This window comes from Canis lupus, chromosome 10, assembly GCF_003254725.2.
Source record: "Canis lupus dingo isolate Sandy chromosome 10, ASM325472v2, whole genome shotgun sequence".
NCBI classification, from domain to species: Eukaryota; Metazoa; Chordata; class Mammalia; order Carnivora; family Canidae; genus Canis; species Canis lupus.
In genome coordinates this window covers 32,035,923-32,060,556 of record NC_064252.1, presented here as the reverse complement: position 1 = coordinate 32,060,556, position 24,634 = coordinate 32,035,923, and the positions used below count along the sequence as shown (strand labels likewise).

General features: G+C 48.1%; 1 protein-coding gene and 1 long non-coding RNA gene across 8 annotated transcripts in view; one reads left to right on the top strand and one right to left on the bottom strand.

Moving 5' to 3' along the window:
• LOC118350123 (uncharacterized) overlaps positions 1-9,345 on the bottom strand; it is a 45,428-nt gene extending 36,083 nt beyond the window's left edge. Inside the window, exon 1 of one of the 3 annotated variants that reach the window (XR_007413494.1) lies at positions 8,741-9,345. This is a non-coding gene — a long non-coding RNA (uncharacterized LOC118350123). The remainder of the gene's footprint in view (positions 1-8,740) is intronic. The other 2 variants (XR_007413492.1, XR_007413493.1) reach the window with 2 other exon arrangements.
• Positions 1-24,634, top strand: part of ABTB3 (ankyrin repeat and BTB domain containing 3) — a 310,781-nt gene that overhangs the window by 230,110 nt on the left and 56,037 nt on the right. For all 5 annotated transcript variants that reach the window (XM_049115343.1, XM_025461749.2, XM_049115340.1 and 2 more), the window contains exon 4: positions 3,003-3,155. In XM_049115343.1, the coding sequence (XP_048971300.1) occupies positions 3,003-3,155 (153 nt within the window). The remainder of the gene's footprint in view (positions 1-3,002; positions 3,156-24,634) is intronic.

Sequence of the window (24,634 nt, the reverse complement as noted above, 5' to 3'; positions counted from 1 at the left end):
GCTGACACTCTCTCACCCTCTCTCTCAAATAAAATCTTTTTAAAAAATAAAAATAAATTTAAAAGAATAAAAATACATAAGGAGAATGCAGTCTTTCTCCTGCAGCTTTCTCTACCCAATCCTTAATTCAAGGCCCTAGAATTCTTTCCCATCTCCAGTGCCTCCAAAAGAAACATCACAAATAACACTTTCTCCCCCCCTCTGAGTAGACAAGATAAGAAGGTTTTTAAATGAGTTGCTGGCAAAGAATTCATGAGCTTATAAACCACTGAGGTCAGGGTGACGAAGAGAAGGCGATGTTGAAAGGAGAACAGGTACACAGAAAATTCCAGAGGAGGCTGGAATCCTGGGGTTCAAGGTTTCTTATTCTGGTGCTCGCCAGCTGTCTCGATACAGGTGTTATTCTGAAGGCAGCACAGCCTCGTTCTCTCCTTAGCATTCCTCAGGAACTGGCGGTGTGCCCTGTGCCTCAGCCCCTCACAGAAAAGGCAGCAGCTGGGGACACCTAGGGGGGCTCAGTGGTTGAGCATTTGCCTTCTGCTCAGGTCGTGATCCTTGAGGTCCTGGGATCGAGTCCCACATCAGGCTCCCTATGGGGAGCCTGCTTCTCCCTCTTCCTATGTCTCTGCCTCTCTCTGTGTCTCTCTTAAATAAATAAAATCTTAAAAAAAAAAAAAAAAAGGCAGCAGCCAAAGGGCAGTGTGCGGAAGAGACACAGCCCCCGCCCCCAGGGACTGGGAGTTGTGGGCTGTGTTTCAGGGGGCACTGAGCAAAGGGAAGGCAGGACGAGGTTGGGGGTGCTGCCTCCGAGGAGGAGAGTTCTCCCAGAGGAGAATTCTCTGAGTGCTTGGGGCTGGTTTCTACGGTGATGGAGACATGGTGACAAAAATAAGTCCTGCTCACCTGAGACAGTAGAATCCAATTCAATTTCAAGTCAATGTGTGTTTATTGAGTGCCTGATTCAGTTTAGGTGATGGAGAGAATGAGAGAATGAGGGCGACAGCCTAAGCAGCAGGCTGACTTGGGCAGAAATTCCCTGGGAGACTGCCCCACAGGTCCACAGGGCCAGAAATTCGATTGCATTCCATTTCACCCTGCAGGAAATGGGTAAATCTTAGTCTGTCTTGTTTTTTTTTTTTTTTTTTTTTAATTTTTATTTATGATAGTCACACACAGATAGAGAGAGAGAGGCAGAGACACAGGCAGAGGGAGAAGCAGGCTCCATGCACCGGGAGCCCGACGTGGGATTTGATCCCGGGTCTCCAGGATCGCGCCCTGGGCCAAAGGCAGGCGCCAAACCGCTGCGCCACCCAGGGATCCCTTAGTCTGTCTTGTGAACAAATATTTATTTAGTGCTTCCAGCCTGCTGGGGCTGTCCTGGGGCAGTGAACCTAGCAGTCCCAGGGCCCTGTCCCGATGGAGTTTACATTCTCCTGGGACACTGGCAAGGCCAGTGGGTAAGGCCAATGGGCTGGGGACTCCCATAGGAGGGGTCCATATAGGATGGATTATCAGGAGAAAGGGTTAGGGTAAGATAGGATTTGCACTGTGATTTGAAGGTTAAGTGGGGTGTGAATTTTTAAAGGGCTGGAGGCCTTTCAGCGCAGGAATGAAAATGGCATGCTATCAAAGGTCCATGAGCAGATGGCAGCCAGGGTCAAGGTGAGGCAGGAGAGACACACATTTGCATGGCCTGGCCTCCTTCAGTTTGGGACTCTGAGCACCCTGCTTGCCTCACCCGAGCTGGGGAACTGCTGAATATAGGAAATCATTTTGGTCTACACATTGCATTTCTCAAAGTGAGTTCCTTGGTCTACTTAGATCAGTATCATAAGAGCCGCTTCTTAAAATTATATTCATGGACCTGACACAATGAGCATCTCTGGAGATAAGGTCAGGGGATTTGCATTTTAACACACACACACACACACACACACACACACACACACACACACAATTCCCAGGCCCTCTACCCATAGATTCTTGTCTACCAGCCCCAATCTACTGAATCAAGACACACTGGGGATGGGGCCCAGGAATCTGCATTTAACAAGCCCTCCAGATAATTCTGATTCACGTGAAATTCACATGGGGGAGGTTTTAAAAACTACCAGTAAACAGCCCCATCCTAGATGAATTAAATCAGAATCCCTTCAAAGGCTCCCCCACCAACTCAGTAATCCTAATGGGAGGACAGAGTTTATAATTATCACCCAAAGAAACAGGAAATTGGCACAAATGCATTACATTACAAAGTATATAGTTCAGCCATGGGCATCATCTCAATTCTTGCAACAAGCTGTCTGTCCCCTGCTGGGGTCTCAGCGCAGGAGGAACCTGAGGCTCCCAGAGTTTCAGGGGTGTGGCATGTCCCCTGTCTCCCCCACAAAGGCAGGTTTGCTGGCTGTGACCGGGCAGCTGCCTGGCCTGGCTCGTGGGAAGACAGCCTGTCCACTTGGCTCTTTGCACCTGTCCCAGGTGCTAAAAAGCCCGTTGGCAGCAGTGTTCAGGCAGAGCTGGGGCTGGCATTGCTCTGCAGAGGGAGGTGGGAAGACAGGAAGGGAGAGTCGGGGGACTCCTTAGGGTTGGGCCCAGAATCGGAGCCCCAAGGACTTCTAACCCCAGGCATTTTGGGGGTTTTCTACTAAGGCCAGCCCCTGTGCTTGGTGCTTTAAGTGAGCCATCTCCTGTGTGCTCACATGATCTCTGAGGGAGATAACACTCGCAGGAGAGTCACATGGCATCCCTGCTTTGCAGATGAGGAAACTGAGGCCCAAAGACTCTGGAGAGCCCGCCCCGGGGTCACCGGTGGGGTCGCCGGTGGGGTCACCAGTGCGATCAGGATGCCTCCAGCGGCTCTCCCACCCCTCGGGCGCTCAGAGGCAGGGTCCCCCGGGAAAAGCGGGGGTGGGGGCGCCGGGCTGGGGCGGGGGACCTGCGAGGAGGGGGTGGGGCTGGGCCACCCCCCCCCCACCCGCCCTAACGCTCTCGTCCCCGCGCAGGCCCTTCCTCGTGCTGCCGCCGCTGATGGAGTGGATCCGGGTGGCCGTGGCGCACGCCGGCCACCGCCGCAGCTTCTCCATGGACAGCGACGACGTCCGCCAGGCGGCCCGGCTGCTGCTGCCCGGCGTGGACTGCGAGCCGCGCCAGCTCAGGTAGGGCCGGGCCGGCCGGCGAGGGGCGCCCCCCCCCCCCCCCCCGCGGCAGGGCGGCGGGGCGGCGGGCGGCGGGGTGCAGGGAACCCGTGCTCGGGTTCTGCGGTTACCGAGAGCGGCGGCTCCTTTGGTTCGCGTTCGCGTCCCCTCCCTCCCTCCTCCCTCCTCCTTCCCTCTCCCGAGAGAGAAAGGACGGTCTCGGTCTCGGTCTTCCCGTAGCTTCCAGGGCCGCCGTGCAGGGTTCACTTGCAGGCTGGGTCAGAGCACATCTCTGCTCTCCCACATACGTGCGGATGGCGTGGCTCCCTCTTTCCTAGGTCTGTAACCCCGTCTCCCTTCCTTGGGGCCGGGAATTACCCTTGGGCCACTCTGGGGCCCCATGCACCCCGAGGAGCTCATTTTTACCCAAAGCCAAAAAAGTGCCATCACTCCCTTGGCTGAATCCAAACCTGGGTCTAAATGCAGAGGCGGGAAGCAGGGGCTGTGGGTGCCCGTGTGCGCTTTCCAGGCTCCTGCTGGCGTCCAGCTGCTCCTGGTCACCATTTTCCTTTTTTTTTTCCCAGCTTTGTTGAGATGCAATTGACATATAGCATTGTGGACATTTTGGGTGTACCGGGTGTTGATTTGATACACGTATATATTGCAAACTGACGGCCACCACAGCGTTGGCTAACACCTCTGTCCTACCACGCGGCGACTGTTTCTTTTTTGCAGGGAGAACATTTAAGACCTGCTCACGCTCTTAGGAACTTTCAAGTGTATGGGATACAGTATTAGTAGCTATAATCACCATGCTGTACATGAGATCCCCAGACCTTATTCACATTATTAGGGGAAGCTTGTATCCTGTGACCAATGTCTCCCCTTTTCCCCCACCGCCCCGCCCCTGGCAACCACCATTCTACTCCCCTTTTCTCTGAGCTCCGTTTAGATTCCACGTGTAAGTGAGAGCACACAGTATTTAGCTCTGTGTCTGATTTATTTCACTTAGCATAATGCCCTCGCGGTCCATCCAAGCTGTTGCAAATGGTAGGGTTTCCTCCTTTCTTGGGGCTGAATAATATTCCATTATGTATGGATATATTTTTTCACATCTTCTTTATCTATTCATCCGTTGACAGACACTCAGGTTGTTTCCGGCTCTTGGCTATTGTGACAAAGGCTGCAGTTGAATGTGGGTGTGAAATGTGTCTTTGAAATCCTGTTTTCATTTCCTTGGGATATAAACCAGAAGTGGGGTTCCCGGATCATAGGGCAGGTCTATTTTTAATTTTTTGAGGAACGTTCATACTGGTGGAATGGTGGCTGTACCAATATACTTTTCTCCACTGTCAATGCACGAGTGTTCCCTTTTCTCCACGTCCTTGCCAACGCTTATTATTTCTTAGCTTTTTGAGGAGAACCATTCTAACAGACATGAGGTGATAGCTCACTATGGTTTTGATTTGCATTTCTCAGCATGTGGAGTTTCTAAGTTTGGGGGATTTTTCTTTCGCTTAGTGTGCTCTGAGTTCCTCCAGTGTCCGTGTCCCTGGATGTAATGTTTCTGAGCTGTTTGGGTGTCTGTATCCCTGGGTGTGCGATCTTCGAATTGCTGAGAAGTCAGTGTCACAGTGTCTCTGGGCTCTTGGCAGGTTTGTGTTCACATTTTGAGCTGTCTGGCTACTTGAGGGTCTGTATTCCAGGTTTGAATCTCCCAGATATTTTGATGTGGTCTGTGCAGGATTGGAAGTCCCTAGGTTCTTCGTGGGTTCTTCATGCTAGATTCGTGGTCTCAGAACTCAGAGTACAGGTTCCCTGAGCGCTGTTTAAAGGGTATCAATGTGTGAGTCCCATTGGCTGATTGGAGCCTTCGTTCCTGAGGGCCCTGAGCTGGCAGGTTTTTTCCTAGGGTGTGAGGTCTCTGGCTGTTTGGGAGTTTGTATTCTTGGTATATGGTGTGCAAGATAGTTTTGGGTTTGTGTCCAAAATACATCTATTCACAGATCTCTGTGCCGTTTCTGTATCTATCTTCAGATTGTGAGGTTCTGGAAGTATTTGTGTAGTCTGTATCCAGAGTATCACATTCTGAACACTTGGGTATCTGTGTTCAGTGGAGTGAATCCCTTGAGCCATTCGTAGATCTCCATTTACAAGCTGTGTGGGCATCTCTGTCTAATGAGAGCTCTGAGAAGTTTGATGTCTGTGTCCAAGGCATGAATTGTCTGAGCAGTTGGAGGGTCCTCATCGCAGTTTGAGGTCTCCAAGTTGTTTGTTAAGTGTTTAATGTCCATCTGCTGTTGGGGATTTGCGCTGACAAGTGGGGTTTCCAAACTTTTTGGTGACCTGTGTTTTAAGGTATGAGTCTAAAATACATAAAGAACTCCTACAACTCAAAAACAAAACAAAACAAAACAAAAAACAATCTGATTATAAAATAGGCAGAGGATCTGAATAGACATTTCCCCAGAGAAAACATGCGGATGGCCAACAAGCACATGAAGAGATGCTCAACATTACCCATCATCAAGAAAATGTGAGTCAGAACCACAATGTGTATCACCTCACACCTGTCAGAATGACTGTTACCACAAAGACAAGAAACAACAAGTGTTGGCAAGGATGTGGAGAAAGAATGCTCATGTACTGTTGATGGGAATGCAAACTGGTTCAGCCACTATGGAAAACAGTATGGAGGTTCCTCAAAAAATTAAAAATAAAGTTACCATAGAATCCAGAAATTCCATCTAAAGAAAACAAAAACACTAGTTGAAAAAGATACAAGTACCCCTATGTTTAGTGCACATTGTTTACAATAACTAAGATGTGGAAATACCCTATGTCTATTGATGAATAAATAAATAAAGATTATATATATAATATTGTATACACAATAGAATACTACTTAGCCATAAAAAACAATGAAATCTTGCCATTTACAACAACATGGATGGACCTTGAGGGTTAGTGAAATAAGTCAGACAAAGACAAATACCACATGACTTCATTTATATGTGGAATCTAAGAAAACCAAAACAACAACAACAAAAATCCCCTCAGACTCATAGATACAAAGAGCAGATTGGTGGTGGCCAGAGGACAGAGGAATGGGGCAGGGGGGCAAAATGAGTGAAGGGGATTAAGAAGTACAGACTGCTAGTTATAAAATAAATAAGTCATGAGGATGGGGACTATATTCAATAATACTTATTAACTTGTAAGGTGACAGATGGCAACTAGACTTATGGTGGCGACCAATTCACAATGTGTACAAGTGGAGGCCTCACACGCTAGACATACTTGAGTTACTTCAGACTCAGACCTTAAAACCCACACACTTAATACGTTCAGAGACCTCACACCTTGAATACAGAACCCCACATGCTGTAGATTCAAACTTCAAACACAGACCCTCAAAGAATTTAGAGACTTCCCACACTGAACACAGTAGAGTAGAAACACGTAGAGTCACCATCTTCAAATCCCCACTGCACGCCTGATGAGAAACTGCCCTTCCCCTGAAATTCATCTAGCCCAATCATGTGGCCAGGCTGCAGAGATTTCCACTCTTCCAGGATCTTATGGGGTCTACAAGGAAATGGAGGGCTTATAGCATACGACAGAGCCCCCCTGAACACCCAGAGGTGCCCCGCAGCCCAGCAACACACAGAGGGCTGATCTAAGTCATCATTGCTGGCATTTACTGAATGCTTACCATATGCTGGGCGTGCTTTACGCAGATTGATTAATCTCTAATATTTCCCAAACCTTACAAAGTGGGTACCGTAATTATGCCCACTTTGTAGATAAGGAAACTGAGGCACAGATAGGTTAAGTAACATGCCCTCGGTCATAGGACTAGTGCGTGGTGAAGCCAGGATATGGATTCAGGTGACCCAGACCCCCAGGCCCAAGGGTTCTGACCACTGAATTGTACTATCCTCGGGTTTCTGTCTAGGCAGTTTCTACCTGCCCTGCCATCCCTCGGACCTTGTCACCTGGAATAACAGCAGGTCTTGGGGAGAGGCGAAGGAGCAGCCATTTATTGAGCACCTACTGTGTGCTAGTTATCAATTCCAACAGGAGATTCACATTCATTACATGTCTCCTTTAATCCCTGAAGCAGCCTCCTGAGGGGAGTATCATCTCCACACTTTACAGATTAGAAAGCTGTTGTTGGGATGGTTTACAGATGGAAGTACTGGGGATGAGGTCCTCAGGGCTCATACCCTGAGGCCCAGCCTCTGCCCATAAGACTCCCCTGTCCCGTTACCTGCAAGTGGTACCTCCTGTAGGCTTTCTCCCACCACCTCGCTCATTGTCCCAAGTCTCCTGGGTGGCAGGGAAAGGAAGATGTTTCCTCAATTGTGGCTGCCCAAATATTCCTTGTTTGTCATGTTCTCAGGAGACTCCATAGCTTAAATGTTAAGAGATTGGGCTCCAGAGTCCCATTACCTAGATCAAATCCCACCACCACAGTTAATTAGCTCTGAGCAAGCTAGTTAAGCTCTCTGGACCTTGACTTCCTGGCCTGTCACATGGACATAATAAAAGCAGCCCCCCTTAGAATTTGGTGCAGGCACAGAGTGGAGCCAAGAACATGAGACTCCTGTACAGTCAGTGCCTGAAGGGAAGAAAGTACTCATGACATGGTTGTTATTCGCTAGCATTGCCCCACACCTCTAGTATCCCTGAAATAACAATGGAGACTCACACCTATGTATTGCTTTATAATTCTTAAAGGCTTTTTAACATTTTCTCATGTGAACCTCAAAACAGACACTGTTGTTATCCAGGAAGAAGTGCTGTCCCATTTTATAGAGGAAGAAATCCAGGCTCAGCAAGATTAGGTAACTTTTCCAGCATCACACAGATACTAAGAGACAGGGTGAGGAGCCAGATATCAAACCTAGACACAACCAATACAACCAATTTTTCTGGGATACAACCAATTTTTCTGGTCTCCAGCCCTAGACCTAGACTCAGCCCTCTTCGAGGATGCTAACGACCCTCTTCTAAATGCTTCTTTTCCTTATCACAATTCTGGAGACTGGCCATGAGCTTCCAGGGCTCACTGTCCATCTCTGTACCCCTCATCCAGCATGTAGCTCACACTGGCATCCAGAACATGAGCCTGATGCCCTGGCAGGCCAGAACCACACGTCAAGAGCAGAGACAAAGGAAATCAGCTCCATTCATTCTCCACGCTGTTTTTTGCCCTTTATCTCTCAATTCGTGACTCATTTGTCTCCAGAATGATGATTTGTGTGTAGAAGATAGACCCATTGATTGTCCTAAGCTAAATTTTGATCAAGTTTGGAAATCATTTTCAAAGAGAAAAATAAAATACAGTATTTCATTAGCTTTCCTAAATAGTAAGTGTAAGACTCAGAAATTCCATTAACTAGGCTAAATTCAGTACATGAAGGATGCACCAATTTTTACCCCAATAAAAGAATATCTTTCAGTCTAGGCAACATACAGACACATCCCTACACGTATTTTCCAACCTCATTGCATGTAATGTGAAGCAGGTATTGCTGTCGTCAATTTGCTGGAAGGTTTTGTCCATTCAGATATCCAACAAATAGGTATTGGACACCTACCCCATGCCCGGCACTCGCAGTCTTCATAGAGTGCCGTCCCCAACAATTGTGCAAGGCAGGCTTTATTATTCCATTTTACAGATAGGAAGGCTGAGGCTCCCAGGTTGAGGCTGTGGAACTTGTCTGAGGTCACACAGCTACTGTGAGGCAGGTGAGTTCTAGAATGGAGGACTAAGCGAATGGAGGTAACAACAGTCTCCTTGTCCCTCTCCCCTCCCACCTCCCAGACAGTGATCTTCCCAGTGGCCAGGTAGGCTCCTCAATCTGAGCAAATCTGAGCTCACATCTCTCAAGAAACAGCCCGGAACGGTGCAGGTCCTTGGATGTTCTAACAAACGCAGGAACGTGGGATCTTGGTGTTGGCAGCTAGGGTGCCCGTGACTATTAGCACACATAATTACCTACCAGCTGGCCGAGGTGTCCTGGTGGGAGGCAGCCTGGATACCAGCTGGGACAGAGCAACCGAGTCAAGGATTCTCAGGTCTGACGCTAGTGCAGCCATTGATTTATCTTCACAATGACCTTGGCCAAATGCAGCCAGAGCACTTCTTTTGTCTTTATTCAGCTACAGTAAAGCCTCACCATGGTGATCAGGTTTATTCAAAAGGAACACCATTTGATGCGGCTGCAGCTTGTAAGCTGACAGGGGTGACCCGTATATTTTTCCTTAATTAAAGTATCAGCTCATCTAAACCTGGGACATTCAGCCTTTTCTTTCTTTTCTTTTTCCTCTCCTTTGGGAGGTGAGGGAGGAGGAGGGCAGTAGAAGGAAATAAAGAGCAAATGATACATCTGGGTAGGGTTTGCACATTTTCTTATTAATAATTGGTCTCAAAACATTTTAGAAATACAAAGGATAAATACGGTTTATTTCCCTGTATTTATTTGTAAGAGACAATTTTTCTGCTCCTGAGGGGGGCTGTATTAAAATAATAGCAATAAGGCATGTTCTCAAATCCTAACTTAACTGATAAATGGCACCTACCAACAGGATTTGGGGGTTGTTAGAACCGTGAGCTCACTCCAGGAGATGGTTACTCTTTTTGCAAAGTGTGTTTCTTAAATTCAAACCAGATTTTGAGCTGTTCTGGAATGGATAAGTTTGGGAGTAGTATGACACAAAGGGTGTCAGGAAGGGATACCAGGGTCATTATGTGTTTATTGAGCATCTACTAAGTGCCAAACACCACTCTCAATGATCTCATCTGGGTCTGCTGCTTTATAACAGGTGACCTTGGACAAGTCACTTCACCCATCTCATGGGTTGAGATTCATTCCCTGTAAAGATGGGGATGACGACTGCTTCCAGGGGTGGGGAACCCCAGATGGGAGTCAAGGATAAATTTAAAGAATTGCACACTGTTTGATCCCCTTTCCAGGTCTCCTGGACACCTTTTGAGGTTAGCAGGCTTTGTCATTTGTCCAGTTTGGGTCAAAGTGGGTTCTAAGGTGAAGGTTGCACCTCAACAGTACCTGTCCTAAGATTTTGGCACCCCCCACCCCGCCCTATAATGACAGCTGGAAGTTTGGGTTTGTTTAGCAAACATGTATAGGATGCTGATGGTCTGCCAGGCCCTGTGGGGGACATGGGGATACCACGCCAGGGCCACCACATCTGGTGGTCACCAAGTCACCTAGGAGACAGACCTAGTGCTGCTGGAGCTTGTTGGCCTGTGTTCCCCCCAGCATCTGGGCCCTTCTAGAAGAGAATCGGCTAGGTGGAGGAATTCTGGCCCTTGGTGTCAGAAGAGATGCTCTCCATTGTCTTCCCCCTCTGCTTGGAGCCGGGCCTTGTTCTGGGCTCAGAAGAGACAGAAATTTAGGTACCAGCATTTAGGTACCACTGGGGAGATGCAGACAATAAACCATAGTAACAGATGAGCAAGATGATGTCACAGAGTCTGAGTGGGACAGAGAAAGCCGACCGGTGTGGGGTAGATAGGAACTGAGGAGGGAGGGACAGACAGTCGGTGTCCAGAGAGAACCTTGGCCTCCAAAGAGGAAAAACAGTGTGATGCTTCTGCCTTAAAGGTATACTTAGTATCATGGGCGGGAGACACTGGAAGGAAGGGGATAAGGATCTGGAGCCACGTCCACACCAGCCATTTCCCTGGGTCACTTGTACATGGACCCGTGGATCCAGACCTGGGGGCTCCCCGTTCTCTCTCTTGGAAGGTCACCTGTGGAAGCAGAGGACCTAGGCCCCGGCATGGCTCTGTGGGCCCCGGACAGCTCTCACCAGACTCTCAGAATCAGGACCCACCGTCTCTTCTTCCTTGGAGTGCCCTTGTCCTTGCCTGGCTCCAGAAAATTCCTGCAGCTCCCCATGGCCTCTCCGATGGGGCTGGCCTGAAAGTGCAGCCATGGAATGCCAGCCCCTTCCTTGCCTCCAGTGGACATGAAATCCATGCTGCAGGCCCCCTGGTAACCCGGGGAAGCCACTGCCACCCCCACACTGATGTTAGAGCATTAACGCCTCCTGGAAGACAGAAAACCAGCCTTCCCTGATCCCAGGAGAGTCACTTTGGGGCTCAGCTGTCCTCTCTAACAATGTCAGGGACAGGCCACGAAGCCTGGTCCAGGAGCTGAGCTAGCAGGGCAGTCCTGCACTCAGCGGGGTTGTACCCGGCACCTGCTGTGTGGCTGGCATACCAGGTGTGTCCCCCATCTGGGGGTTGGGGGGGGCAGGACAAAGAGGTCTCCAAGTAATTACAGAAAAATGGGGTAACTATTCTAATAGAGAGCAGTAGAGACCTACTTCAGGAGAGCTAGAAACGCAGGAGGTATCCTTTGATGTGAATGCTGAAGAAGGAACCGACTGAGCAGGTAGGGCAGGCGAAGGAGGAGAGGAAGGGAGGGGAGTCCACACAGAGGGAACCACACGTGCCTCAAGTTGGGAGCATGTGTCGGAGGAAACGTAAAGCCTTCAGACCACTGGAGCTCCAGGGCTCTGAGCACCTCCTATGGGTTAGGCCCCGGACCGGGTGGGGATACAGCCCAGGGCACAGGGCTGAGCTCCATGCGTGGGGTCCCTCAGGCTGTGCCAAAGAATTCTGACGATGTATGCAGGAGGTGCAACCATCACAGACTTTTAAGCAGGGAGACAACATCAGATTTGTATTTCATTTTTTTTTAAGATTTATTTTAGAGAGGAGAGAGAACAAGCAGGGAAGGGAGGTGCAGAGGGAGAGAGAGAGAGAGTCTTGAGGTCAACTCCACGCTGAGGCCAGAGCCCGACGTGGGGCTCTAATCTCAGGACCCTGAGATCATGGCCTGAACTGAAATCAGGAGTCAGATGCCTAACCAGCTGAGCCCCTCAGGTGCCCCCAGATTTGTATTTTAGAAAGAGGGGCTTGGTGGCTGTATGGATAACCGGCCAAGGTGGCCAGGGGCTGGGGCAGATTTCCAGAAGCTGTTTCAAGAACTTAGATGAGAGCAGCTGGCAGCAGGATGGGTGCGGGGAGACACGGGGCAGATGGAAGGGGCAAGACTTGGTGACCTGTTTGGGGGTGAGGGAGCGAGGGACGTTAGGCGTGGCCCTGGAAGCAGCCGGGTGGAGAGGTGAGGGGAGTGGGGTGTTCATGTTTCCTGGGGACAGAGTTCCAGTTTGGGAAGATGTAAAAAGCTCCCAAGATGAGTGATGGTGATGATGGCACAATAGGCGGATGTGATGTACTCAATGCCATGGAACTGCAAATTTTAAAATGCTTCAAATGGTGAATCTGTACTATTTGTACCCTACCACAATGTTTTTGAATGGCCATGGCTTATTATTACCAAACGCAAAAGACCACACAGAATAGCATGTAAGGTGTCGCCTTTGTGTGACAAATGCATGTGTGTTTGCTATCCGTGTTCAGCTGTCTCTGGAAGGGTAGCTGTGCAACCACTACTACCCAGGGTGGGATCGGTACCCAAGGAAGGGGTTGGCAGCCTGGGTGCGTGGGTTTCCTGGGGCTGCTGTAGTGAAGTACTGTGGACAAGATGGCTTAAAACATCAGGCAGGCCCGCCTGGGGACTCAGTCAATTAAGTGTCTGCCTTCAGCTCAGGTCGTGATCCTGGGTCCTGGGCTCAAGCCCCTCATCAGGTTCCCTCTCCCTCTACAGCTCTCCTTGCTCATTCTCTCTCTGTAAGATAAATAAATAAAATTTTAAAAATGAGACATGTATGGTCCTACAGTTCTGGAGGCTAGAAGTCCAAAATCAAGGTGCCGATGGATCCGTGCTCCTTCCAGATCCTGTGGGGAAGGATCCTTCCTCGCCTCTTCCAGCTTCTAGAAGCCCCAGCTATTCCTTGGCTGCATGACCCCAATCCCTGCCTCCTCTTCACATGGCCTTCTTCCCTCTGTGTCTCCATCCAAATTTTCATCCTCTTAGACACCAGTCATATTGGATTAATTCAACCCATCACCTGGATTAATTCAACCCATCACCTTGGGGACAGAGATGGGAGGGAAACTCACTTCACTGTTGGATTTTGTAGTAAGTGGTACCTATTCCCTTCACCAAATTTTTACATTAAAAAGTCACTTTGGGGTTTCTGCCTCGGTAGAGTGTGTAGGTGGGGATGCTTTTGACAAACACAGGGCAAGGACAAGATAAGTAATAACAGATTCAGTTTTGAAAATGCCAAAGGCAAGTTGCCATTCCAGCTGGTTGTCCACAGAAACGGGCGAGTCCATGTAGGGCTTTTCCACCAGAGCAAGCTTGCCAGGGAGTCAGGTACTCCTCTAATAGAGAGGAAGCAAACCACAGGGGTTAGGAGTGTAGGCTTTGCAGCCTGACTACCTGAGTTCCAGTCCTGGCTTGACCACTTACTCTCTATGTGACCTTAGGCAAGTTGCTCGCCTCTCTTTGACTCAATTTCTGAATCTGCAAAATGGGAGCAATGATATGCCCACCTCATAAAGTTGTGGGAAGGATCAAATAAAATAATATATACTTATTAGCACCATGTGGCATATAAACCATGTAGTACACTTCTGTCATAGTAAATGCACATTAAATATTAGTGATTATCCTTATTCCGCCACTCTGGACCAAGAAGGTCTGCTCCTCCTTGTTGCCAAAAATGATAGCCTCAACTTCCTCTGAGAGAGAGAGGAAAGAAGTATCTTGATGAGGTGCTGGTATACCACCGAGGTATGGCTTGTAGCCCAGACTGAGGCCGGGCACCTCTCCACCCTCTTCTCACTACTGCTGAGGCTGCACCCCAGGATGCAAGAAGAGAATCAATCTGACCAACTAGCCAGAGCGGCCCCTCTTCCCACCCCAGGAACAAGCAGGAGATTTTGAAGGTCAAAATTGACTGGAGTACCGCACCTCTTCAAAGCAATTGAGCACCCATCACCAGTTGCATTTGCCACCTTGAGTGGGGTCACTGGTGGGAAGAGGTAGAAGAAGGAAAGGAGGATGAGTGCAGACAAAGGCACATAGAGCTCCTGATTGGCAGAGCCTTGCCCCAGGTGAGTAGAAGTTAGGGAAGAGGTTGGGGCATAGAATATTCCAGAAGAAAGGGTCATGCAGCATTGATTTACTCTTAGACAGCTGGCTTACTTATCATGTTAGAGCTGGGGCAGAAATCAGATACAGCTGAATTCTGGGGCCTACCTAGAGGTCTTTGGGGGAGACACTGGCAAATGGATGGCCACTGATGTCACAGTTGTGGGTGAGAGTGACCCAGGGAAGGGCCTAACAAGAGGAGTCACCATGACACAAAGGGAGAGAGGCCCTGGGTCAGAGAAGAGGGAACCCAGGTGGGAAGGGGGACCAGGACCGCAGGCAGCAGCCAGCACAGAAGGTGCAGATGGCAGGAAGCCTCTAGGCGTGGCCATGAGGATCACAGTACCCTCTGCGTCAGGGCTTTCCACAGCCCGGCCTGGGCACAGACCATATTGCAGGCACCAGACGGTTTGCCAACACTTGGAATTTGTTCCAAGCTTTCAAAGTGTTAAAAGCAAAACAGAAACACATTTGATGCTCACAGCAACACAGAAAACTACAACTTAAATGGCATTTGAGGCTCACTTCCAAATCGGAGCTTCCGATCCAAGCTGGCAGTTTGAGGGTATGTAGTTTACCATATGGGATTTGGCTTCCAGGGAACGGACTTTTTTTTTTCTGGCATCCTCTTGGGTCTGTTAAATTTCTGCCCAGGGTGCTTCTTTACTTAACTGCCAGCAAATCTCTTGAACTCTCATTTAAAATATTATTTACATAGGAACAGTATCTTCCCTTAGGGATTAGTCAAGCAATCAGTACTTATTACAAAGGTATGTACTGAGTACAGAGTACTTAGTACAAAGCCAGGATAACACAGGCGCTTCGGGTAACAGTGAAGGAGAGAGTTCCATCCTTCAGCATATTTGTCGTCTTCACAACATCCCGTGTGTGTGCTGTTTTTCCAGAATGAACTTCCCTTACATCAGTTCATTAAATTGCTCTATGAAACGTTAAGAACCACAAGAGCTGATGTCTCCAAAGGCCTTTCTACCCTGAAGATTATTCCATCTTGTGGCCTGCCATTAGATGCGCAAATGGGAGGTGCCTGGGTGGCTCAGTGGTTGAGTGTCTGCCTTTGGCTCAGGTCATCATCCCGGGTCCTGGGATTGAGTCCCGCATGGGGCTCCCTGCAGGGAGCCTGCTTCTCCCTCTGCCTGTGTCTCTGCCTCTCTCTATGTGTCTCTCATGAATAAATAAATAAAATCTTTTAAAAATAAAAGTGCAAATGGGAATGACACTTTTACCTGTGGGGGAAACTGAGTCATACAAAAAATGGGAAGAAACAAGTGGAGCTTCAGCTCATGCCTGCTCCTGTATTAGCAGATGGCAGAAGGAACCAACAATCAAGAACCTGTCTGGGCCAGACACTGTCCTGGGTGCTTTTCATGCTCTGCTTCATTCAGCTGGAAGAGAGGGCTTTATTTCCTTGGCACCCCTGAGAATACTGGGGCTTCAGGAGGTTAGGAAACCTGCCACCATCACATGCAGAATATGTCCCATCTTGGATTTGAACCACGCCTGTCTGACTCCAAACCCCAGTTCTCTCTGTCAAAGGGGTCACTCCAATCAAAAATCAACATCGGGACATGTGACTATAACTTTGAACAAGGCCCACAGATTCATCTTAAAAGGCTCAGCCTTCAGCTTTAGTTCCTCTTAGAAATTTGGGTGCATGGCAGCCTCTTGTGCCAAACTGACAGAGTCAGCGTGGACCAGGCCAAAGATCCTCATGAAGACTTAATGTGGAAATATTCTACCAAATGGCTGAGATGTATATAAAAATGACCTCACTAGTAATCCTGAAACGCATTTCAAAACCACACCCAGGTATGCCTTTCATATGCATCGGATCAGCCAAAACGTTACAGTGTGATGATACCAGATTTGAGCAAAGATGTAGAAGAGTGAGACCTCCCTTATACCACTGGCGGGCACTCTGAATCCACTTTCAAGTAAACTTGAAAGCACATAATCCTGGTCTTAGGTCTATACCCTAGAGAAACTCCTCCATATGGAAATGAGGAGGCATATACAAAGATGTTCATTTTGTGTTTATAATATCAAAATAAAGAAGAAGGAAAAGAAACAAACTGTCTACAAGAAAAGGAATGAATAAATATTCATTCAATGGAATGCCAAGTGGCAAGGAAAGTAAATGAACCAGATCTACATGTTATTACATTGCCAAATCCCAGAAACATAATATTGTGTAAAAAAAATAATAATAAATAAATTTTAAAAAAGGCAGAGCAAGGCAGGATTTTGTGTAGTGTGCTGACATTTTACATAAAGTTTACCAATATGCAAAACAGTCTGTATATTATCAGAAATTCAGTAAAAGTAGTAAAATATACGAAGCATTCCTAAGGATGATAAATGTCAAATTGAAGAGAGAAAACAATCTCAGGAAGGTGGGCGAGACAATGGAATCAGGACGGGTGTGTAGTACTTACAGTGCTTTCTTTGTACTTATAATGCTTATTTTTTCCACAAGGTTGGGTGGTAAGCATATAGGTGGACATTGTGTTACTTTTTATTTATGAGTGCCTAAATTAATTTGTTAACCATAAAAGTTCCTTAGCCAGGGTTTGCAACAGCATATTTAGAAGGCCAATTCTGAAAAAATAAAATAAAAAGAAGGCCAGTTCTGGCATATTAATAAGCCTTATTTTTTAAAAAGATTTAATTTATTTATTCACAGAGACACAGAGAGAGGCAGAGACACAGGCAGAGGAAGAAGCGGGCTCCATGCAGGGAGCCTGACGTGGGACTCGATCTCACGTCTCCAGGATCACGCCCCAGGCCGCAGGCAGTGCTAAACCGCTGCATCACTGGGGCTGCCCGCCTTATTTTATTTTTAGGTGTCAAGTGGTTCAGCAAATTTGGGGAATACTGGCCTAAATAAAATCGAATAGGTATTAAAAAAAACTTTCTTGGTGTTTTGAACATCCTGGGTTTCTTGTAAGTCCCAAAGAGAAGGTTATCCTATTTAAATATTTTACTGTACAGCAAGAGTTGGCAAACGGGAGCTGTGTGCCTCCTATTTTTATGAATGAAATTGCCTGGACTAACAGCCACACCCATCTGCTTATTATAGTCTGTGGCTGCTTTCACACTTCGCTTTCACATAGTGGCAGAGTTGAGTAGTTATGACACAGACCATATGGCCCACAAAGCCTAAAATATTTACTCGTCAGCCTTTTACAGAAAACATTCGTGTGCCCATCATAGAACATCTTTGGGGACTGGTGTCCCTGGGAATGTTGGAATTGTAACACTCGAATGCCGCCCTTTTACTGCAGCAACAGGTGCATGTGTGTATTTGTGAAAATTATTATATAGAAGACCCTTAGTCCTTTCTGGATTCCTTAGAGGATGATGTACTTTTCTCTTTGAATCTCCAGCACCTAACACAGTAGCCGGTGTGTACTTAGCACTTCCTGTGTGCTTCCCTGAACTGATTTTCATTTAAAAAACCATTTGTGGGATGGATTCATTAGGATCCAGCTTCATTAGCTGTAATAGACCTTCAGAATACCTGTAGCTCGGGTGAGTCAGGAGCTTGAAATTCATCCTTGTCCAATAGTCCAGGCATACGCAGTCTGGGGCTCTAATAGCAACTCCACTTCTAGGACCCAGGCACCTTCCCTCTTGTTGCTCTCACACCCCTTGGGTAGTACCTTCCTTTGCACAGCGTGATATGGCTGACCCCACCCACTAGGACTTCCTCTCTTTAGAGGGAAGAGGGAAAGTAGGAGGATAGACCGGGCCCCAGAGATTGCACACATCACTTCCCTTACTTCCTGTCGATCATGTGGCCACATCTAATTGCCAGGGAAACTGGGGAATATCATCCTTCTCTGAGCAGCCGTGAAGAATTCAGGTCCTACATCAATACATGAACGAGATCAAGGGCTCTCTGGAGGACACCAATCAGTTTCTGCCATAAATGGATACATTCAGGGCTCGCCAAAATCAGGGGTGACCCTTCCCTAAAGGATAGGCCTCATTTTCGACTTCTTTTACAATAGGCCATGATGACAAAGCAAGAGATGTGTGATGATGCTTCATTATTTTCTACTCAAAGTCACATGACAGCACATTCAGGAATGAGCACACTAGTTTCATCTTCCTGGGTGTTTGTAGCCCTTGCATTTGAGAAAGATCTTTTTTTCACATACCTGGACAGACCCAGAATTTCTATTTTGCGGGGAAGGCAGACATGATGGTTTCGCCACTAACTGGCCATCTACTTCTAACAAAGAGAAAGGTTCCAGGCCCCTTGGGATCTCTGACAAAGCAGAAAAGATTAGCTGGGAGGGGGCCATGGAATCACACTTTCTTTACCTTATACGAGGCAGGTTAATGAGCTGGCCCTTCTCTGTACTTTGGCAGTGGCGTTAAAAAGCAAGTAGACACAGTTTTTGGACACAGATTTCTTCTAGGATCTTTGCATCACTACATGTTCCATTTGCCATATATATATATATATATATATATATATATATATATATATATGTGCACAGAATCTTGGTGTGACTGACTTTAGCACAAAACAGTCTCAATTTGTTCATCTTTTCACTACCCAAAAGAAGGAAAGACTCATCAGCTAGGGCCCTGGAAGCCCATGAAATTAAATTCAGCTTTTTGGGAAAGTGTGTTGAGGAGGTGGGGGGGCACTGGGGGCTGGTATCCAAGTCAGGCCCGTCGGTCTCTGGATTGTCATTTCACGATTCATTTCTGAAGGCCCAATTTTATTGTCACGCTTACAGAATCCCATAATGGGAACTGCTTGATACGTAAGAGACGATGCAAAAAAATGTGATTACCCTCCACCAGGATTTCTCAACCTCAACCTTTCTGAACTGTGGACATTTGGGGCTGGGTTATTCTCTGTTGGAATCAGGGGGGTAGGGAGGAGGGTGCTGTGCATTGTAGGCTATTCAGCAGCGTCTGTCTAACTACCAGACACCAGCAGCACCTCCTTAGCTGTGACAACCCAGACTGTCTCCAGACATTGCTACATGCCCCTGGGGGACAAAAGCACCCCTGGTTGAGTTTCACTGCTCTACACAAGTCTAAAGATATCCATAGGGATCCCTGGGTGGCGCAGTGGTTTGGCGCCTGCCTTTGGCCCAGGGCGCGATCTGGGAGACCCTGGATCGAATCCCACGTCGGGCTCCCGGTGCATGGAGCCTGTTTCTCCCTCTGCCTGTGTCTCTGCCCCCCTCTCTCTCTCTCTGTGTGACTATCATAAATAAATAAAAAAATTAAAAAAAAAAAAAAAGATATCCATAGAGGGACTTGCTAAGTGACCTAAATACTTCTGTGACCCCTTCAGACTGGTTAATGCTTCTCAGGCTTCCAGTGTCCTGATCTTAGGAATGTTAGGAGTTGGCCTGAATGCTCTTTCTGCACTGACCTTCTGGGCTTGTGCAAGAGAGAAGCTGCTTAGTGGGACTTGTGTCTCAAGGAGGACTTAGGAGAGGGCAGGATTCAGAGAGAGGATTTGAAGTGAGGGCACACCATGCATGCAGGCAGGAAGGCAATAGGGAGCTTGTGTGCGGCATGGATAGCAGGCCTTGTTGGCTGGGATGGTGAGAAGAAATGGTTAGATGATGGGAAGCTCTCAGGAGGGGCGGTTGCAAGAGGGCCTCCAGTTTGTGGCCTGAGAGTAGGAATTTATGTTTCTTTGGCACTGGCTCTGGACGTGGCATCTAATAGTGACCTGAGTGGCATCTGGATAGCATCTAAGTGAACCTGGAAGACCTTTGGTAGCAGACAGGCAGTGGGGGTGCTGGGAAGAACAGGGCTCCAGCAACAGCCTGCCTGGTTCAAATCTCACTCCTACCATCGGCTGGCTCTAGGACCTGGGTGAGTTTCTTAGCCTCTCTCTGCTGGCCTTTCCTCTTCTGATAGATGCAGGTAAGTTTTGTAGGGTTAAAGTAAGGATTCAATAAGATCGTATATGTGAATGTGTGTGTGTGTGTGTGTGTGTATGCATATGTATACACATTCATTCACAGGTATGCATAGGATGTATTTGTATCTGTGTGTGTGTGTATAGATATAGATATAGATATACACAGTTAAAATGGTTCCCGGCACACAATCAATGCTATATGTATTTGCTGTTGTTATTATTATCAACATCATTGCTATTATTTGGGAACCAAAAATAGTATTTTGAGTATGGAAGCACTTAGTGTACCTGGCACACTGCCTGACATATAATAGGTGATCAGAGTGAATTAATGAAGAATTCCTAAAATATTAGCTACTTAATATCTATCTATGATTCTAGAAATGACCACATCCATCCTTTGCTAGTCCAAGGTTCAAACTCAGAGGCCCAGGGCCAGGCAGGGAACACACAAGTGGACCCAGCGTGATACAGGAGTACAGAGAGGACTGGGCATGTGTGTGCCATGGAAGTTATTTGCAGCTTGTTTCCAAAACTTTTTTTAAAGATTTTATTTATTTATTCATGAGAGACACAGAGAAAGAGTCAGAGACACAGGCAGAGGGAGAAGCAGGCTCCCTGAGGGAAGTCCAATGCGGAACTCGATCCCAGGACCCAGGATCACACCCTGAGCCAAAGGGAGACACTCAACCATCAAGCCACCCGGGCATCCTGCAGCCTGTTTTCAAACTGCAAGCTGGCCAGCAGCATAGGTCTTAGGCCTGCCCTGGCCTAGAGTTTGCCCCTCTGCACCCACACCCTGTTCCTCTCCCCCTCCCTGAAGTTCTCTTCCATTCAGACCTCCTGAACCTCACAGTGAGAACAGAATGGGCCTTTCTTCCCGGCTCTTTGAGAACCACAGAGCTGCTTTGCATTAAAAGTGTAAACCAGCAAATTCTTGGCCTTGCTCCTCCCCACCTCCACCCCTACCGCCTTCCCTAAGCTGACCTCATCCAGGTGCCCAATAAACTGGGAAACTAGAGCTGGGCATTGCAGGGAGTACCTGCAGGTCTGATGCACCCCTCAGGACCTCCCTGCATCCCCAGCAGCCTGGCCAGTGCAGCCACAGGCACGCTCAGAGCACAGTCTTGCTTTTGTCCTGTGGGTCACCAGACCCTTATAAACAAAGCCCAGGAACCTCCTCCGCTATATACTCGATAGGAGTGTGCCCCTGCCTTGGACCTACAGACTCTTATATTCTTATCTAGAGACACAGAAATTAGGAAATGGGAGAAAGCAGCCAAATCTGACCCTTTCCATTCTAGGAAACATGTTTCCATTCTGCTGTATTGGGAGAGTAGCCCTAAGGGGCGGTTACTGTCTTAGCTTCTGTATTAGTTAGATGACAAGAGTAACTCAGAGTACAATGACTTAACTAAAATAGATGTTTACTTCTCTGTCATGTAACAGATCAGCCGGTGCAGGCTGATGGGGCAATGCTGCGCCACACGATCCCTTGAAGACCTCATTCCTTCCATCTTGTTGTTCTGCAGTTCCTGTGGAGTAGGCGTCAGCAAACTATGGCCCATGAGTCAGCTTGGGTTTTGTTTTGTTTTGTTTTTGTTTTTTAAGTAAAACTTTATGGGAACCAGTCACACCCATTTGTTTACGTGTTATCTATGGCTGTCCTCAAGCCCCAAGAGCAGACTTGAGTAGTCCCAACAGAGACCCTCTAGCCTAAAGCCTAGACTAGTGACTACCTCACTTACCAGGAAAAAGTTTGCCAACCCTGCCTTAGTGTGTTGGGTGTGGTCACCTGCGTGGTCAGCGCTCAGTCATTGGCAAGTCTGCTTATCAGCTGGGGATGGGGAAATAGGGAAATAGGGCTGTTATCCCAGGGCCAGGAAATTCCTTTTAATCAAGTGACACAGACAGAGGTATGCTGGTAAATGTTTAACAGAAGGAGCATGGTTCGCAGTATTTATCGGTTTCCATGGTATAGATATTTCCACTGTGGCTGATCTCAGGTGAGCAATGAGATGACTCCAATGCAGAGTGGGGAAGAGGCCCACAACTGGCTGTCCCAGCCAGTACCAGCTGGCTCAACTCACCACACACAGGACACAGAAGTTCCCTGCATCACTTCTGCTCATGTTTGTTGGTGAGAACTTAGTCAGATGGCTGTCACTGGCCACAAGGGGAGCCACGTGCCAGGCCAAAACTCAGGGCAGAAGATTCTGTATTGCTGTAAGGAGAGGGGTAGAGAACGGATCCTGGGGGACAGCATTCATTGCCACACATCTCTTTCCCAGACAATCCTCTTGGCCATGAGCAAGTGTTTGTGTGAGGTAAGAGCAGAAACAGAGAAGCCCAAATGTTGGGATGGAGTAAGGGAGGAAAGCTGTTGCATGGTAAGGAATGGTACATGACCACCAGAAAACATGGGATCAACTCAGAGATTGTCCCTCATTGGGGGCCCCCAAGAGCCTGACTACCCCCATTTTATGGATGAGAAAAACTGAGGCTGTTGGAGGAACTGTGATTTATCCAAGGTCCCACTGCTGGTGAGTGGTACAGCCATGACTTAATCCACATTCATCTGAGCCTCACCCTGGCCCTATTCCTGCCTTACCAGTTGCTTTCAGAAGTGTTTATAGGGCCCTCAGTGTTTCCCATGCCTGGCTTAGCCTAGACCTGGCCTCAGAATCCTCCTTAACATCATACTCCAACCAGCCATACGAATGAGTCAGAGTTGGTGCCTGAGATTAACCCCGTTTCCATGCCTGACTTAGGTGTTATCTCGTAGCTACACATTACCCTCGTTCCTGAGGAGATAACTGGGGTGTTCGCTGTCCATAATGTTTCTGTTGCATTTCAGATGGCTGACTTATATCCACATCTTCTAGAGATTCAAAGTCTCTGGCAGCATCATACATCCCACATTCTCTAGGCATGTGTCCATGTTCAGACAGGGCCTCCAGCGTAGCAAGAACAGGTTTGTGTGCACTGTCTCCCTTATTCCTAATGAAACCTGAATGCATATGTCCCCTTACAGATGAGGAGGTGGAAGGCCAGAGAGAGATGGGGGACGTTGCTCAGGGTTACAAAGCCAGGAACTAGAGGCTGTGCTGGCATATACATCATCGATAGTTCTCTCTGCCACCGTTCAGTGAGTTCCTGAGGGTCCAGAGAAATGAAATCAGCATCGTTGTCTCCTTCTCAACATCATAAATCCCTCCGAGGAACATGAAAGGCCAGTGACTTGATCCTCGGTTAGGACTTTGAGTTAGGGTTATGCTTCTCATTTTTCTCCCGGACACTTCCGTTTTCAATTATGTGGTCTCCGGCATAGCCTGCCTAATATCCTTCTCGTGCATATCCTTCTCCGTGCAGCCTGGGAGCACGGGGCTGGGCTGGCTCGCTCGCCCCTGGACCAGGCACCTGACCCTGTACCTGCCTGTCGCTGGCACTCAGGAAGCAGATGTGCGAATGCATGAACCATGGCATTTCCCCTCGGCCCCGAGCCTCATGGGGCAGAAATCGCACCCTGGTGGGCTCTCTGCACCCGCAATGTGTGTGGCACACAGTAGGCATGCTTACCATGGGGCTCTGTGGGATTCGGCTGTGACAGGGTGGAAACACACACAAACCCACGTCTGACATTGAGATGAGACACACGTGGGCTGCAGTGAAGGTAGAAGGAGCCAAGTGATTTTAGGGCAGGATACCTACTGCCTCTCAGTCTCTGCTTCCTCATCTGAAAGATGGGGACACAGAGGGTGTAAGCAGAATGTGAGCGTGGGCTCAGGAGCCAGACGAACGCCACTGAATGCCAGCCCTACCACCTACGAGCTGTGTGACCTTGGGCAGGTGACATAAGCTCCATGCTTCAGGTTCTTCATCTGTAAAATAAAGAGAATCGTGCCCAGCCCACGGGATTATTTTGAGGATGCGGTGAGCTATTTCCCGTGAAATGTTTAGCACAGGGAAAGCTACCAACAAATGCCATTATTAGTATTAACGATAGCGTGTTAGGAAAACTATAAATCTTTGCAGAGGGGGAAGTGAGAAGCCACGGGAGCAACAGCAGAGCTGTCACAGGCTCTGCAAACAAGGCCCCGGTGAGGGCTGGGCTCCACGGCAAGCGGAAGGGAAGGCCCCCCTGCCCTGTGACTGGGGAAGTGTGCGATGGGAGGATGGGGGTGGGAGCTTCCAGACGGCCTGGTTAGATCCTGGGAAGAGGCCCTATCATTGCAGAACAGTCTGCATGCCCCAGTACAAGTAAGTATGCATTCTGTGTACTGAGTGGTTAGCATCACACCCTGTGCTGAGTGGTTCAAAAGTATTTCTTAATCCTCATGGCAGATAGAGGCATACATGCTACTATCATCATCCCTGCTCTTTGCAGATGGGAAAAGAGGGGCTTGGAGAGGTCAGTTACCAACCCACGCTAGCCGGTATGAAGCACAAAGGGATGTGAGCGCTGGTCT